The 17,677-nt window shown below is 42.8% G+C and overlaps 1 protein-coding gene across 1 annotated transcript in view; it reads right to left on the minus strand.

The window, feature by feature from the left end:
- Nucleotides 1-17,677, minus strand: part of itga9 (integrin, alpha 9) — a 574,702-nt gene that overhangs the window by 488,687 nt on the left and 68,338 nt on the right. The window contains exons 6-8 of the mRNA XM_078540091.1: nucleotides 6,473-6,602; nucleotides 3,901-3,986; nucleotides 196-258 (exon numbers count right to left, since the gene is read on the minus strand). Coding sequence (XP_078396217.1) covers nucleotides 196-258; nucleotides 3,901-3,986; nucleotides 6,473-6,602 — 279 coding nt within the window. The remainder of the gene's footprint in view (nucleotides 1-195; nucleotides 259-3,900; nucleotides 3,987-6,472; nucleotides 6,603-17,677) is intronic.

The following is a 17,677-nucleotide window of genomic DNA, read 5'->3' on the forward strand; positions in this document are numbered from 1 at the left end:
CTCATCATTCAGGTTTGGACTTGTCTTGTTTTCTTTTAAACTGAAGTTAGCCTTGCCTCACCAGAAATTTAGACACCATTTGCACAACTAAAACACGTCAGACCTTCTGTTGCCTTTTAAGTATATCGAGCCCATAAATTGATACTCAGAAAGAGGCAGGAATGTAACAAAACATCAATTGTCTAAAAAACTGACCTCTTTTCCTGGAATTGTGAAAATCGCCGTGAGTTTGCCATTGCCAATCTTAAATATATAAACCTAGAAAAGGAAATAAGATGGCATTATATTGTATCAACCTTAATTAGGTAGATCATATTATAAAAATTGCATCTATGTTGAAAGATAAATAACGTATTAAATGTCATCTCATAATAATTCCTCACAAATGCATATTGTTTCTTAGGGGAATAACACAAAAAACAGCCGTCTAGCCCTCACCCCTCATAACCTCTCAAACCCATAACGCTCCCCATGCCACACCCATGCCACCCATACCCATCCCGCACGGTGCTTTATAGCCCTGTTCCAACCTATGCTCCTCCACCCACCCCACCCATGGCCCTTTATAACCTCTATGTCAATTTATGCCCTTTTGCCCATTCCCATGGCCCTTTATAGTTCCTATGCCAACTTATACCAGACCAGGCCCCTCCCCTAACCCACCGGCCTTTGCCCTTACACCTACTATGTCAATTCACCCAGTATCCACGATGAGCAGAGCTCAGGGCCATACTGAGATTAAATAAAGCTCTTAAGTATCTATTGATGAATTTGCTATTTCAAAAAAATCACCCTCATTGATGAAAAACCTGTTTACGACATTTAACTTCCCTTAATCGCTTATTAAAACAAACATTCATATTCAGAGTCCCACTTCGAAGAGTTTATACCCACTTAGACCTGTCAATCAAACTGTGAGCTGACAGGAACCCCACAGCGATAATGACCGGTTGTGAAATCAGTCATGCAGCACTAATCCAGTAATGATAACCCTCAGGCTTATGTCAACAGACAAAGTGAAATAGCAAGCACTGATTTTTTTAACCCTGCAGACAGCTTTTATTTCTAGTATTTAAAGGACAGGACATTTAAATGCTTTGACAGCTTGCCAGTTCTCTTGACTGTTCGCTTGATAGTTCCAATGAGTTTATGTACTTTTTACGTACATTCATCTCTAATCTTAACAATCCAAAAGGGCACCTGGTCTCTCCTAAAGGTGTCCCATGACCATATCCAAAAGGGTACGCTACCTGTCCAAAAGGGTGCCCTACCTTTCCAAAGAACTCCGGTAGCTTTGGACCTTCTCCTGCCCAGTGTTTTAAGTGCACAAGTCATGCTTTGCACATTCCACTAGTCAAAATCAGATCTGACTGAGGCAGATGCACTTTAACATGTGCAGTTGCCTTCGTAAACCATGGATGTGCACATTAGAACCCACCCCCCATTACCCAACCCTACCCCCACAAAAATGCCAGAGGCCAGGTTTGGGGATGGGACTTCCAAATCTGGGCCTCCGCTGCAATTTTTGCTAAAACAGAGAACCTCTCGGTCTGTGCAAAAATTCTGGACTCACAATCTGGGTGAAGTTGATCAATGAATTTAGTCTCAATGAGCACCCAATGTTTTCTGATAGGCACATTTATAATGGAGATTGGGTTATGGATCATATAAATGGAGCATGGGCAATGAACACCTACCTTTAGCATTGATTGAGCCACGTGTTCTAACCTGGAAGCCACAGATCAATTGAATCTGACCAGGTTAATGGATGAGGAACCAGATTATGTAAATTTTATTTTACTGTTTGGCTAGATGAATGGATTTTTAAGATTGTTTATGATCTGAGCCCAGATATTCAAGCTGTCTGCATCCTTCCTGCTCCCTCTGCTTTCTTGGAAAGTGTGAGCTCTTGCCTCAAGAAAAGGAAATGAACTGTCCAGAAATGGACGCATCAGAGGAGAGGGAGAACAGGACAATATGACAGAGAAGAGCGAACAGAATGTGAGAGAAGAGAGGGAGAATGGGACACTGAGAAAAGAGGGAGAACAGGATATGCGTGAGAGGAAAGGGGGAACACGATCATTGGTGGGACAGTAATGTTTCTTCCATGATGCGCATGCCTGGCTGCACAGCAATCCAGAAATTACCACATATTGAAATAAACAGATCTGTCACAACATCATGAAAGTTAGAGGGAGTATGATCAGCAGGGAATGCAGTCTGGTGTACCCTTATATTTCTGCACTACAAAATAAATTAATTGGGAGCCTGGCAGAATTAACACTTTAATTTATGTCTAGGGCCAGAATCTGCCCCTGCAGGAGGAGAGGAAGGAGGCAAGCAGACCTAAGGATTTGGCAGGACTTATACATGACGCATTGCCACCTCCACTGGAAGTAAGTTCTGAGCAGGAAGGCCAATGGTCGACCTTCCTGCCCCGCCTCCACTTTTGTTTCTTAAGTCACCAATTAACGATCACTTAAGAGCCACTTCCCAACTCTGTTGCAATTTTCACAGACCTGGGAGGGCCTGCTGATATGCGGCCTGTATGACTGGTTAAACTGTGTGGCTGCATGTCAGCTGGAGTGGGAAGGTCCCTTGATCTGCACTAATCTGTGCATGATTGAGGACATGGACATAGGGCTGGGGTGGGGAGGGGAGCAGGGAAGACCACTGACAGCCAACCCCTGCCCTACCAACCTCCATGGCCCCTTCCATCTGCAAACCCCATCCCACGGGATACCCCCACCCCCAACGTAACTTTTTCCTGAATCATTGCATGATCCTGGGACTCCAAGGATGTTGTTCTGAAGGCAACCGCGGTCTCCTCCATGGTGCTACCGAGTGCAAGAGCTGCCGGCCTCTTGGCGGGCAGGTAGTGGTCTTCCAGGGTCTTCAGTCTGGAGGAAGGCCCACTTAAGTGCCTGATGGAGAGGTGGTACGATGGGCCTTCCTCCTTGGAGTTAACACGGGTATCTCGCCGCTTTTTCAGGCAGCGCACGAGATTCCTGCCGAGGATGGAAGAGTCCGTTTTTTGTGTAATGAGAGGAAGCAAAACCAAAAAACATTCCTCTATGTCCTGTACCTTCAGCTTGCAAGGGAATAGTAAGTAATGCAGTGAGATGATGTTGAGACTAACGGGTAAGGTTTAAAAATGTACAATCCAGTCATGGAACCTTGCACACTAGAGATATGCTCAAGGAAATCAAGAAACCACAAGCCATCCAGATATTCTATCCATTAATTTTAATGGATGGGAAATCATGGGAAGCATACAAGCATATTTTGCCAGCATGTACTCCTGGTGGGCACCTGAACCACACATTACAAAATGTACCCTCAAACATTGTCCCAATTCCTTCATCTTTCATGCACTTGAGATGGGAATATATTTGGGCCCATCGGAAATAGCAAGCATCTCCATAAAACATCTTCGCAAAAGGGGCAGCAGAATGAGATTGGCCTTCTAAATCAAGACTGCATATCGTTATCAATCTATTGAAATGGAGTAGGTTCCAACTCATTTCTGACCTTGAATTATGGCTAGGCTAAGCAGGGCTGGGGTAGAAACAAAGGGCTAGTACAATAAGAAGTCTCCTGAACCATACACCAGCAATAATATACATTACCTGAATACAACTAGAAAGCTTTATAGTTGCGGCTGCTTTTCAAGAATTGGATCCAGATGTTCCGAGGCCACTTGTTCAAATAAAACTCTTAGCACCACGAACAAAATTGTATAAATAAACAGTAACAAAATGCTCCTTTTAGAACACAGTTGCTCTTGAAAAATAGAATGAATCTACAAATGTAGCTCTATATCGCATGACATGTAGTCAGTTGTGGCCAGTTATGGTAAAAGTAGACTACTAAATTGGTTACACTTCCTTAGACCCGTACCTTTCCAATGCCTTCATCCTGTGGGGCTCCTCCTACAATCTCCAAAGAACCGGGCTGTGTGAAATGGCCGGTAGCCACTGCATATCCTATATAGAAAAGAAGAGCATAAGGAACACGTGGTCCAGCTGGTTCAAATTAACAGTAGGGCCTGTTTCAGCAGCCTCCATTCATCACCCCCTGCCCCAGCCCCCAACTCAACGTAAACAAATAGGTTTAGTAACTGCCTTACAATTACATTTGTCATTGTGAACAGCAACTCTCAGGAAATCCAATGCAAATACTTCACTGCAAAAAAGAAATTGGATTAAAACAGCCTATGATTTTATTTTGGTTGTTCCCTCATTTTAGAAAAGAAAACTATTAAAAAATGGTACTTTAATTGAATATGTGTTCCAGTAAAGTCAATTTCCAATTAGATACAGTGGGGCTAATATTGATACAGATATGTTATTTAGGACTACAAAAAAATACTCATTGCAAATGTAAAATGGGTCAAATTATGAATGCACAAATTGACTCTATGGTGAAATGTGTATCTCCCCCTCCCAATGAGTGCATGTAAAACTGATCTTCCTCCACTTTGAAGATCATTTGACATTTCTAATGGTTGGGCTGCACAAGAGTAAATTTCCCAACCTGTGATCCCTGAATAAACTAATGGACTCTTATGAACACAAGATATTTCATAAAAGCAAAGAAAGGGCTGGACAATATCGCCATAAGGGATTTGGCACCCCAACACCCCATCACAAACCAAACCTCAGGCATTATATGCCACCAATTTTGATGATCCAATCCATCATTCTTGCATAATTCTGTGTACATCTTGCACTAATAACAAACTCTTTGACAAGCTGTATGATTCTGACATCCTTCATTACAAGTCTACCGACTCCCACAGCTACCTCGACTACAGCTCCTCACACCCCGCTTCCTGTAAGGACTCCATCCCATTCTCTCAGTTCCTTCGCTTCCGTCGCATCTGTTTTGATGATGCCACTTTCCAAAACAGTTCCTCTGACATGTCTTCCTTCTTCCTTAACTGGGGTTTTCCACCCACGGTGGTTGACAGGGCCCTCACCCTCCCAGAACCATGATAGGGTCCCCCTTGTCCTCACTTATCACCCCACCAGCCTCCGCGTTCAACAAATCAGCCTCCGTCATTTCCACCAACTCCAGCACAATGCCACCACCAAACACAACTTCCCTTAACCACCCCCCCGGCAGCTTTCCGCAGGGATCGTTCCCTTTGGGACACCCTGGTCCACTCCTCGATCACCCCCTACACCTCAACCCCCTCCCACGGCACCTTCCCATGGAACCACAGAAGGTGCAACACCTGCCCCTTTACTTCCCCCCTCCTCATCGTCCAAGGGCCCAAACACTCCTTTCAAGTGAAGCAGCACTTCACTTGCACTTTCCTCAATTTAGTCTATTGCATTCACTGCTCCCAATGCGGTCTCCTCTACATTGGAGACACCAAACGCAGACTGGGTGACCACTTTGCGGAACACCTTCAGCCTGTCCGCAAGCATGACCCAGACCTCCTTGTCACTTGCCATTTCAATACTCCACCCTGCTCTCATGCCCACATGTCCGTCCTTGGCCTGCTGCAATGTTCCAGTGAAGCTCAACGCAAACTGGGGGAACAGCACCTCATCTTTCGACTAGGCACTTTACAGACTTCCGGACTTAACATTGAGTTCAACAACTTTAGATCATGAACTCTCTCCTCCATCCCCACCCCCTTTCCCATCCCCCTTTTTCCAATAATTTTTAAAAATATATTTTTCTTTTCCCACCTATTTTTAAATTTATTTCGATCTATCGCTTTATCTTCACCTTTTAGCCCATTTCGATCCCTTCCCCCGCCCCACCCCCACTAGGGCCATCTGCCACCTATCACTGGCCCTCTATCCAGCTCTACCTGTCCCACCCCCCTCTACCAGCTCACCTCATTTCTATTTCTCCTTAGTTCTGTTGAAGTGTCATACAGACTGGAAACGTTAACTGTGTTCCTCTCCACAGATGCTGTCAGACCTGCTGAGTTTTTCCAGCTATTTTTGTTTTTGTTTCATGATTCTGACTGGACCTGTTCGGCATTTTTAAATACCAATACATGAAGCCTCACAAAATTCAATGTTCCCTCTCTTGATTTGTGAAGAAAAGTGACAAATTGGACACATCTCTCTCCATAATTTGTCCTCTGATTTTGTTTTTACAAGTATCTGTAAACTGTTGAGGATCCAGCCTGCCCATTGCAATTAACCCACCAGATTATCATGCAGATGGTAAAGTGGAAAATCTGCCCCAGTGACACCAGAACAAAGAGCAGCGAGACCCCCGAGAGAATTTCACTCTACTTCTCTTCAGATTCAATTCGGCCAGATTTTGACTTCACAGTTTTAAAATGTCCAAACGCCAAAATCTTCTGCTGCAACTTGAATCCTTTGGTGCATTTGCACCAAAAGAAAACAGAGACAAAACATTTTTCACCAAACATTGCTGGATTATCATTGAGAGGTCAAGTATTTTATACTTGTGTACTACAAGATGCTCGAAGTTTACTTACCAAGGTAACGATAATGGCTGGGCCCAATAGTTGAATCCTCAAAGTGATAATACTTGCCATCCTTCAGGCTGTAAACTTTGACTGTGCCAGTCCAGTAGTATGACCCAGGTGCCCCCATTACAACCAGATCCTGCAAAATAAAGCAGATGTTAAACTCACTAAACTGATGGCAACAGTGCAGTATCGTACGCTCAGTGATCATAGAAACTACATTGCTAATTTCATAGCCACCGTGCATGCTAAGTTGTTGCCAGAGTATGATTAGAGACCTTTAGCAGATTAGCAGTTCCTAGTGTCATCGAAGTCTGAGCCTAACATTTCCGCAATCTGGCTAAAATTGCCTAAACCAGCAAAGAGGATTGTGTAATTTTAAACTCAAGTTACATCAAGCATAAGTTGAGTTTTCACGAGCTTTAATGCTGGTTTAAAAAACATTTCACCCAAAGCCAGCCCTGCCCACAAAACCCCAGTGTGTGCAAATTTGCATGGAAAACAAAACTGACTACAAGATCAAAAGTAATTCAATGACTATTGAAGTGCTTTGGGGTCTGAGAGATGCTGTATCATTGAAAGCTCTTTGCTTTAACGATCAAGTGTTTCTTTGAGCCACAATTTGAGTTACTTTATCAAACCCTTCAAATAATATAGGCCTGAATCTTCTGGTCGGCGTGCGGGGGCGGGCCACACTCGCCGATGCGTAAAATGACGCGCAGTGATGTTGGGTATGCATCCCGATGTCACCATGCGTCATTCCGATCTTCAGTTCAGCGGGCACGCACCGGAGTCGGCTGCATTGTCAAAAGCCTATTAAGGCCATTTAAAAGCAATTGATATAATTAACAGGGCTGCCCATCCAACCTTAAGGTTGGGGGGCAGGCTGAAGGGCCCAGGCAGCCTTTGCATTTTTCATGAAACCTCATCCACAGGCTGGATGAGGTTTCATGAAGGGTTTATAAATGTAATGAAAATTTTTATTAAAATTCATTGACATGTCCCAGCTCATGTGACACTGTCACATGAGGGGACATATCTGAATATTTTTTTTAAATCTTTATTTCAATTTTTCATAAGCAAGGTAATCTCCTTGAAGCAGCTCCGTGCCTCAGGGAGATTTCTGTCCACTTTTGCGCTCAGCACTTCCGGGTACATATCACGCTGGGCAGGCCCACCCACATAAAATGGTGACGCACAGCTGACCGTGGGTGCGATGGGCTGCACGCCCGCCCGCACCTGCTCCGGCCCAGCATGCCTGATGGGGAGAAAATTCTCCCCATAGATTCTGTCCTTTCCCAAAACAAACAAACAGTGTGGTAACAATTCTGGGATCTTTTTAAGAGTGCTACATCTCAAGTTCCACTTCTACGGACACACACATAACACAGCAATACCTTTCAATTTAAGTAATTAGCCATCGTCCACCAGGGGCCATAGGCATCTCTCTCTCTCTGTTAGCAAGAGGCAACAAGGCAGGCCTCCATAAACTACCACAGCCGGTAAAGAGATTGAACAGATGCCATTAGCATCTTCCTACACCACACTATCTCCATCTAGCCAACTGAGGTAACTGACCTCCACAAGAAATCCCTCGGAAATTATTCTACATACAGTGATTGCAAACCAACTCCACAGGCAGCGTGCTTAATACAAACATACAAACAGACAAGGAGCAGGAGTAGGTCATTCAGCCCCTGGAGTCTGCTCCACCATTTAATAAGATCATGGTTGATCTGATAGTAACCTCAAATCTGCATCCCGCCTACCCCCGATAACCTATCACCTGTTATAACCGATGCAGTTGGTAAAGCGGAGTTATTTTTAAAAATTTCCAGAGGGAAACTTTAAGCAACTGTCATAATCTATAATTTTAAATGTTATGTTTGAGGTACGACACTCAACTCAGGAATCAGACCACCAGTTTTCAAGATTTTGCATTAGACTAAACAAAACATTTTATTAATTTTCACAGGTTAAAATATATGTACACGTGGCTACAAATTATTACTATCATAGCTTTTAACAAATTCCCAAACTAATCTCCATTAAGGCAACAACAACCCATAGACTTAACCAAACACCAGACAATGGATTTTCACCTTACGTATTCAAAATTAAGTTCTTTTCACCATGGAGCCAGTTGGAGGCTTGCAGCTGCCTTTTGATCTTACATTGCCTCTGCCTGAGCACCTAAAAGCTACTGAAGTTATACCTACCAGCCCCTGGATGTTAATTCTTATTGTATCAACAACCTCTTTGAACTTCACCTTTTAAAAATGAAACCCTTTCTGAGTACTAATTTTATTAGTAATATAAACATATTGCTTGGTAGCTGCTAGAAAAGCATCAATTTTCACCCCACTTCTTGAATGACCTATTCAAAAAATGCAAATGCACTCTATCACTCTTACATATCAAAACTAGTACATAAAAAAGCACCCAGACTAGCTGGCTTTAATCCAGTTAAGTCATACCTGCAGACTAAACCTCTATTTTAAAAGAAAAATATTTTCCACAATATTATATACATTAATAGTTTCATGATATCAGTCCCTTGCTTATCAAGAATCTATCCACCTCAGCCGTAAAAATATTCAAAGACTCTGCTTCCACTGCCTTTTGAGAAGAGAGTTCCAAAGACGCACGGTCCCATGAGAGAAAAAATTTTGCCTCATCTCCATTTTAAATGAGCGACCCCTTATTTTTAAACAGTGAACCCCCAGTTCTAGATTCTCCCACAAGAGGAAACATCCTCTCCACATCCAGCCTGTCAAGAACCCTCAGGATCTTATATGTTTCAATCAAATCGCCTCAGTGAATGCTCCAGTGGATGCCAGCCTAGTCTGTCCAACCACTCCTCATAAGACAAACCACCTATTCCAAATATTAGTCTGATAAACCTCCTCTGAACGGCTTCCAACACATTTACATCTTTCCTTAAATAAGGTGACCAATACTGTACACAGTACTCCAGTTGTGGTCTCACAAATACTCTGTATAACTGAAGCATAACCTCCCTACTTTTGTATTCAATTCCCCTTGCAATAAATGATAACATTATATTGGCTTTCCTAATTACTTGCTGTACCTGCATACTAGCCTTTTGCGATTCATGCACTAAGACACCCAGATCCCTCTGCATCTGAGCTCTGCAATCTCTCACCATTTAGATAATATGCTTCTCTTTCATTCTTCTTGCCAAAATGGACAATTTCACATCTTCCCACATTATACTCCATTTGCCAGATCTTTGCCCATTCACTTAACCTATCTATATCTTTTTGTAGCTTCTTTATGTCCTCTTCACAACTTACTTTCCTACCTGCTTTTGTGTTATCAGTAAATTTGGCAACCATCCCGTCCATCCCTTCATCCAAGTCATTTATATAAATTATAAGTAGTTGAGGTCCCAGCACTGATCCCTGTGGCGCACCACTCATTACATCTTGCCAACCTGTAAAAGACCCATTTATGCCTACTCTCTGCTTCCAGTTAGCCAGCCAATCTTCTATCCATGCTAATATGTCAACCTTGGCTCAGTTGGCAGCAGCCTTATCTCTGAGTTACAAAGTTCTGGGTTCAATCCCCACTCGAGTACAAAAATCTACAACTAACACTATAGTGCAGTATTCTGCATTGCCTTTTGGATGAGACATTAAACCAAGACCCCAACTGCCTGTTCTGGTGGATGTAAAAGATCCCATGGTGCTATTTCAAAGATGAACAGAGAAGTTATCCCTGGTATCTTGACCAATATTAAATTGTACAGGGCGTTGGTGAGAACAAACCTAGAGTAAAGCATACAGCTTTGGTCTCCTTATTTAAGGAGGGATATACTTGCATTGGAGGGCTGCTTCAGAGAAGGTTCACTAGGTTGATTCCTGAGATGAAAGGGTTGTCTTATGAGAAAAGGTTAACAGGGTTGGGCCTATACTCATTGGAGTTTAGAAGAATAAGAGTTGATCTTTGTGAAACATTTAAGACTCTGAGGGGGCTTGACAGAGTCTACAAAGTGCAAGACAGGAGTGTGATGGAATACTCCCCACTTGCCTGGGTGAGTGTAGCTCCCACAGCGCTCAAGAAGTTTGACACCATCCAGGACAAAGCAGCCTGCTTGACTGGCACCACATCCACAAACATTCACTCCCTCCACCTGCGGCACACAGTAGCAGCAGTCGTACCATCTACAAGATGCACTGCAGGAATTCACCAAGGCTCCTTAGACAGCACCTTCCAAACTCATGACCACTACCATCTAGAAGGACAAGGGCAGCAGATAGATGGCACCACCACCACCTGGAAGTTCCCCTCAAAGTCACTCACCATCCTGACTTGGAAATATATCACTGTCACTGGGTCAAAATCCTGGAACTCCCTTCCTAACAACACTGTGGGTGAACCTACACCACACGAACTGCAGCGGTTCAAGAAGGCAGCTCACCAACACCTTCTCAAGGGCAACTAGGGATGGACAATAAATGCTGGCCCAGCCAGCAAAGCCCACATCCTGTGAATGAATTTTTAAAAAGTCGATGTTGGGGAATCTAGAACTAGGGGGCACAGTTTCAAAATAATGGGTCTTAATACAGAGATGAGGAGAAATTTCTTCTCCAGAGGATTGTTAATCTTTGGAGTTCTCTACCCCAGAGAGCAGTGGAGACTGGGTCATTGAATATATTCAAGGCTGAATGAAACAGATTTTTGATCTACAAGGGAGTCAAGCATAATGGGCCAGGGGTGGGTGCAGGCAGGAAAATAAGTTAAGGCCACGATCAGGTCAACCATGAACTTATCGAATGGCAGAGCAGGTTCAAGAGGCCAAATGACCTACTCCTGCTCCTTTTCCTTACATTTTTATATTGTTGTTTCATTTTAAGGACAAGATGAAGAATTATATCCATTTTAACAAAGACTTTCAGCACTCAGAAAAAGTGAATTAAGCAACATATAAAATGTTCAACAAAACCAGTGTTTCAAATCCCCCAAGTTCCATTGGAATGTTATAATGTGGTTATGGAGCTCTATCCTAATAGATAAATTTCACCACTCGGAAAGACTACCTTTAAATAAGCAGGAACGACAACTGCTTGGAACATTTTCTCTCAGTTTCATGCCAGTCCAAGTGGAGGGCATTTGTATAGGAGTCCATTGCTGAGCACATTTTAATGGGAAAACATACAATATGAAAATGCAGCGCAGACATCATTAACAATGAACTTCAAAAAAAAAACAAAGGACTAACATGTAAAACTAATCACCAGTATTTAAAGTAACTTTAAGACCATTCCCTCTCACTGCTGTCCCCATTTCTGACATGCAGAAGGAATCTTTATGTTGTCACTATAATCAAGCATTATTATACAAAAGCAAAGGGTGTTTAAAAATTCATTCTCAGAATGTGGCTGATGCTGGCAAGCATCACATTAGCAACCTTGAGCAGAAGGTGGTGAAGAGCCTCCTCCTTGAAATCACTGCAGTCCTTGTGATGGTGAGGCTCCCCCAATAGTTTCAGAGATAGGAAATTCCAGGATACTAAGCCACTCATGGTATCTTCTTTATGTCTATTTTTTTTATTTGTTCTTGGTGTCGGGACTCACTGGGGATAGTGCGCTGTAATATTAAGCCCCACTGCTCCTTGAGCCACGACAAATGTGAAAAAGTTTGATCAAACCACCAGATTGCCCCAATTCTACCTAAATGTTTAATTTAGGTTAACAGAATACGAGCACCAGGTTTGTAAACTTAATAAGTGTCATCAAGTTATTAATGTATATAATGTTATTGGAAAAAAATTTCTTTTAAAGTAGAGGTTTAGTCTATGGTGTGTCTTAATTGAACTAAAGTCAGCTAGTCTGGGTGCTTTGATGTGTACTAGTTTTGATATGCAAGAGAGATAACGTGCATTTGCATTTTTTGAATGTAGCATTCAAGAAGTGGGGTAAAAACTACCACCTATCTAGCAGATACCAAGCAATATGTTTATATTACTAATAAAATTGGTGCTATGAAAGGGGTTTTATTGTTAGAAGAGACTGGTGATACAATGAGAATTTACATTCAATGAGCGGTACTAGGAATAACTTCAGCAGTTTTCGGGTGTGCAGAACAGAGGTGATGTGAGATCAAAAGGTAGCTGTAAGCCTCCAACTGTCTCCACAGGAACCAAAGTGAAAAGAACCTCATTTTGAAATTGTAAGGTGAAAATGCTTTGCCTGGTGTCTGGTTAAGTCTATGGGTTGCTGTTGCCTTAATGGAGATTAGCTTGGGAATTGGTTAAAAGTTATGATAGTGGTGATTTGAAGTCATGTGTATATATATTTTAACCTATGTAAATTAATAAAATGTTTAATTTAGTTTCATGTAAGGCCTTGAGAACTGGTGGTCTGATTCCTGAATTTAGAGTCGCACCTCAAACATAACACTTAAAATTATAGGTTATGACAGTTGTTTAAAGTTTCCCTTTGGGATTTTAAAATAACTTCACTTTACCAACTGCATCGGTCACAACAATAAGTAAATAACTGTTTATTGAACAAACTATTAACCAGTGGCAAAATAAACAAATATGAACTGCTAATTTCTAACTCTATAGCCTAAACTCTACCCCTTCTTAAATCCCTATACAGACACATACAAGACACATAAGACACACAAAAACATGGATTTTAAGGGTGGGATAAAACAGTTCAATTGCACCAGTTCCAGAGTACATGATTCGATGGGTTGATTTTGATCGATGTCTTCCAAATTCCTTTCAGTTCTTATTGATGGCACGAGGTGGTCTTCTAGCGCTTTCAGTATTTAGTTCACTGGTTGAGCACTTTCCTTTCAATGTCTCTAACAGTGATTTTCCCCTTTGCCTCTTGACAGGGGTTTTGAGAGAGAGAGGTTATAGAGATATGAGGAGAAAAAACCAGCCAGCTATTATTGTGGAATCAATGGAATCTTCCACACACAGGGGCAAGAGGTTTTAGATCTTTTTCCTTTCAGGCTAGGACTATTCTGCTACACAGCTCTCACACAAAACCTAGTCAGGAGCCAATTCATTGTTCAACATTGTTGCCAGGTAGTTCCCCATTAGACCAGACACCTCCTTGGCACCATCCTGTCTTTCATGGCACACTCTGTTCCAATACAGCAACATCGTATATATCTCCCGCACTGTTTCAGTGGGCATGTCCTTCAAACTGCAGCCATTGTAATTTTACTCCACAGTCCAATAGAAAATAAAAAGATATGTTCCTTACAATGGGATGTAAGAAACTCTGGCAAGGGCAGAATTTTTTGCCCATCCTTAACTGCCCTTGAAAAAGTGGTGGTGAGCCACCTTCTTGAACAGCTGCAGTCCATGTGGTGTGGGTATACACACGGTGCTGTCAGGAAGGGAGTTCCAGGATTTTGACCCAGTGACAGCGAAGGAACGGCAATATAATTCCAAGTCAGGATGGTGTGTGGCTTGGAATAAACTTGCAGATGGTAGTGTTCATTAGAATCTGCTGCCCTTGTTCTTCTAGGTGGCAGAAGTTTCAGGTTTGGAAGGTGCTATCGAAGCAAGTTGCTGCAGTCCACCTTGTAGATGGTACACACTGCTGCATTGCCACCGGTGGCAGAGGGATTGAATGTTTAAGTTAGTAGATGGGGTGCTGATCAAGTGGGCTGCTTTGTTCTGGATGCTGTCAAGCTTCCTGAGTGTTGTTGGAGCTGCACTCAACCAGGCAAGTGCAAAGTATTCCCTCACACTCCTGACTTGTGCCTTGTAGATGGTAGACAGGCTTTAGTGAATCAGGAGGTGAGTTACTTACCACAGACTTCCCAGGCTCTGACCTACTCTAGTAGCCACAGTATTTATGTAGCTAGTCCAGTTCATTTTCTGGTCAATGATAAGGATGTTAATAATGGGGGATTCAGTGATGGTTAAGCCGTTGAACATTAAGGCAAGATGATTAGATTCTCTCTTGTTGGAGTCTGTCATTGCCTGCATCACTCGTGAATAATTGCTTGTCACTTATCAACCCAAGGCTGAATGTTGTCCAGGTCTTATTGCACATGGGCACAGACTGCTTCAGTATCCGAGCAGTTGCAAATGGTACTGAATACTGCAATCATCAGAGAACATCCCCACTTCTGATCATGCTGGAAGGAAGGTCATTGATGAAGCAGCTGAAGAAACTTGAGCCTCGGACACTACCCTCAGGAACTCCTGCAATGATATCCTATGACTGAGACATTGAAATCCAAACATAACCAAATTCCTTTGCACTGGGTATAACAACAACCAGTGGAGAGTTTTCTCCCAATTCCCATTAACTTCAATTTTGCTTGGGCTGCTTGATGCTACACTCGGTCAAATGCTGCCTTGATGTCTAGGGTATTCACTCTCAACTCAACTCTATAATTCACCTCTTTTGCCCATGTTTGGCCAATATTCTAATGAGGTCAGGAGCTGAGTTCCCTGATGGAGACCAAACTGAGCATCAGCGAGCAGGCTATTGCTGAGTAAGTACCACTTGATAGCACTGTCAATGACACCTTCCACTTTGATGACTGAAAGTAGACTGATGCAGCATAATTGGCCAGATTGGACCTGGCCAGCTTTTGGTGGACAGGGCATATCTGGGCAATTTTCCATGTTGACACATCAATACCAGTGTTGTAGCTGTACTGGAACAGTTTGGCCAGGGGCACAGTTAGTTCTGGAGCACAAGTCTTCAGTACCACTGTTAGAATGTTGTCAAGCCCTTCATTATATCCAGTGCCTTCAGCCACTTCTTGATATCACATGGAGTGAATGAAATTGGCTGAAGACTGGCACTTGTGATGTTGGGGGCCTCAAGAGGAGACCGAGATAGATCAGCCGCCCAGCACTTCTAGCTGAAGATGGCTACAAATGTTTCAATCTTGTCTTTTGCACTCACTTGCTGGGTTCCCCCATCATTGAGGATGGGGATTTTTGCGAAGCCTCCCCTTCACAAGAGCTTTTGCTTATAGAAACAAGCAAACACCTTAGCCTTGACTTGCACGAGTGCTGGCTCCACAATGGGTATGACTACCCTTGTTGTTGAACTTGTCTGTGGGACAGCCCTCCCAACTTTGAAAGCCAGGTTCCAGAGGTTCTTGACGAAGTCTTTGCGAGATCATTTGCATAAGTTTCATGACCTCTACCACAACTCATCATATCCTATCCCCTTCAAGTACACTGCCCTCCTTTACTTAATTAATTGCCCCCTCCATAGGAACTCCTCTACCCATAGTCAGTTACCCCCTTGACCACACCATCTCATGTGCCCTCTCTTCTTCCTTCAACTCAACCAGAGATAAGGTCATCTCTGATCACTTTTATCCCTCTCCACACACATTTCTGTTTACCCTCCCAGCCCCTCTTTCTTCCTGTTAGACCATAAGACGTAGGAACAGGAATAGGCCATTCGGCCCATCAAGTCTACTCCGCCATTCAATGAGATCATGGCTGATCTGATAATCCTCAACTCCACTTTCCTGCTTTTTCCCCATAACCCTTGATTCTCTTACTGATAAAAAAAATGTCTATCTCAGCCTTGAATATACTTAACGACCCAGCCTCTACAGCCCTCTGCGGTAAAGAATTCCACAGATTGACTACTTTCTGAGAGAAGAAATTCCTCCTCATCTCTGTTTTAAATGGGCGCCCCCTTACTCTGAGATTATGCCCTCTGGTCCTAGATTCTCCCACAAGGGGAAACAACCTCTCAGCATCTACCCTGTCAAGCCCCCTAAGAATTTTATATGTTTCAATAAGGTCGCCTCTCATTCTTCTAAACTCCAATGAGTACAGGCCCAACCTATTCAACCTCTCCTCATAAGGCAATCCCTCCATCTCCGGGATCAACCTAGTGAACCTTCTCTGGGCTGCCTCCAATGCCAATATATCTTTCCTTAGATAAAGGGACCAAAATTGTGAACAATTTTGGTTCCCTGTTCATCCCTTGGGAAAAAAGAACTCTCCTCCAAATCAGTTAGTGACATTTTCAAATTACCAACCATCTAACCTTTGACCCTCCATTCACATTTCTGCAGCTACTGATCTTCTCAATCCCACACTGAACTCCACCTTTGATGCCCTTGTCACTACTGAAACCATTACTCTATCACGTTGGGTATTTCACTGGTAAAGTCCTCATATCTGCTCCCTTAAGTCCAGAGGACACAGCCTTGAATGTTTATGGTGCACAATTGGTTGAGCCATTTATCACCAGATCTGGCTGGATCACAAGGCATCTGATCCTGATCTCCACTGCCAAAACTCCCCACTGTTCCAGATAACTGGCTTCTCAACTGCACTGCAAGCTATCTTCTTAAACTCCTCCTCCCTGCCTCCTGCAACAACAAGGAGGAGTTAATGGATTTCTTTGTTGCCAAGCATCTGAATTTTTATTCATTCAACAAATTTTGAGCAATTTGTTTACTGAATTGCTTGTGGAGCCACATAAAAGGCAATAAGATTCAGCCACGTAATGTAAATCAGACTGAGTAGGGGCAAAAGGCTTTCTTCCTCAAAGGAAATTAGTGAGCCAGTTGCATTTTCATAACAGTCTTGGAAGCTTTCAAAGTTATCCTGTAACTAGTTTTTCTCACATATAATACAATGTAATGTTGTGCCTCTGTTGTAGACCTCCATTAACACCTATAACAGTAATGGCAAATATATTTCCTCCCAACTGTTTTTCTTGTGAAACTTGTACAAATCTTATTACAAAATCTGCTTCCCAAGGGTCAATTACAGAAGCTACAGGCAGAGATCACTGGTAAGCTGGCTTTGAATTTGGCATGTTTATTTGTTTTACCTCTGTGATTCTTTAAGTCAAAAGATCTTCACCTACACACACCCACTGAGTCAGTCTCTGTTTGGGATTCTAACTCTTGTATTGCAGGAGGTTTCACTCCACGGATCTGCTGCCTCCAACCATCACACCCTCGCGCCACTGGTCTCCAGACACGTCCATTCTCACAGCACCGCATCTTCCAACGCTACTGAGAAAACCAACAGACTCTTTGTTCCCAACTGAATAATTCTTGACTATCAGCCTTTTCTTCTAGCCTCCTATGTTTGCATGACAAATAAAAAGTTCAAAGGTAAACAAAAACACAGTTTTTTAATACCTCAACGGTATACCTCTGAAGTTGCTCAAAGCAGTGTCTGGAAAATTAATCTTTAATTCCTAAAAACTTCAGGAG

The sequence above is a fragment of the Cetorhinus maximus genome, chromosome 4, assembly GCF_964194155.1.
Source record: "Cetorhinus maximus chromosome 4, sCetMax3.hap1.1, whole genome shotgun sequence".
Taxonomy (NCBI): Eukaryota; Metazoa; Chordata; class Chondrichthyes; order Lamniformes; family Cetorhinidae; genus Cetorhinus; species Cetorhinus maximus.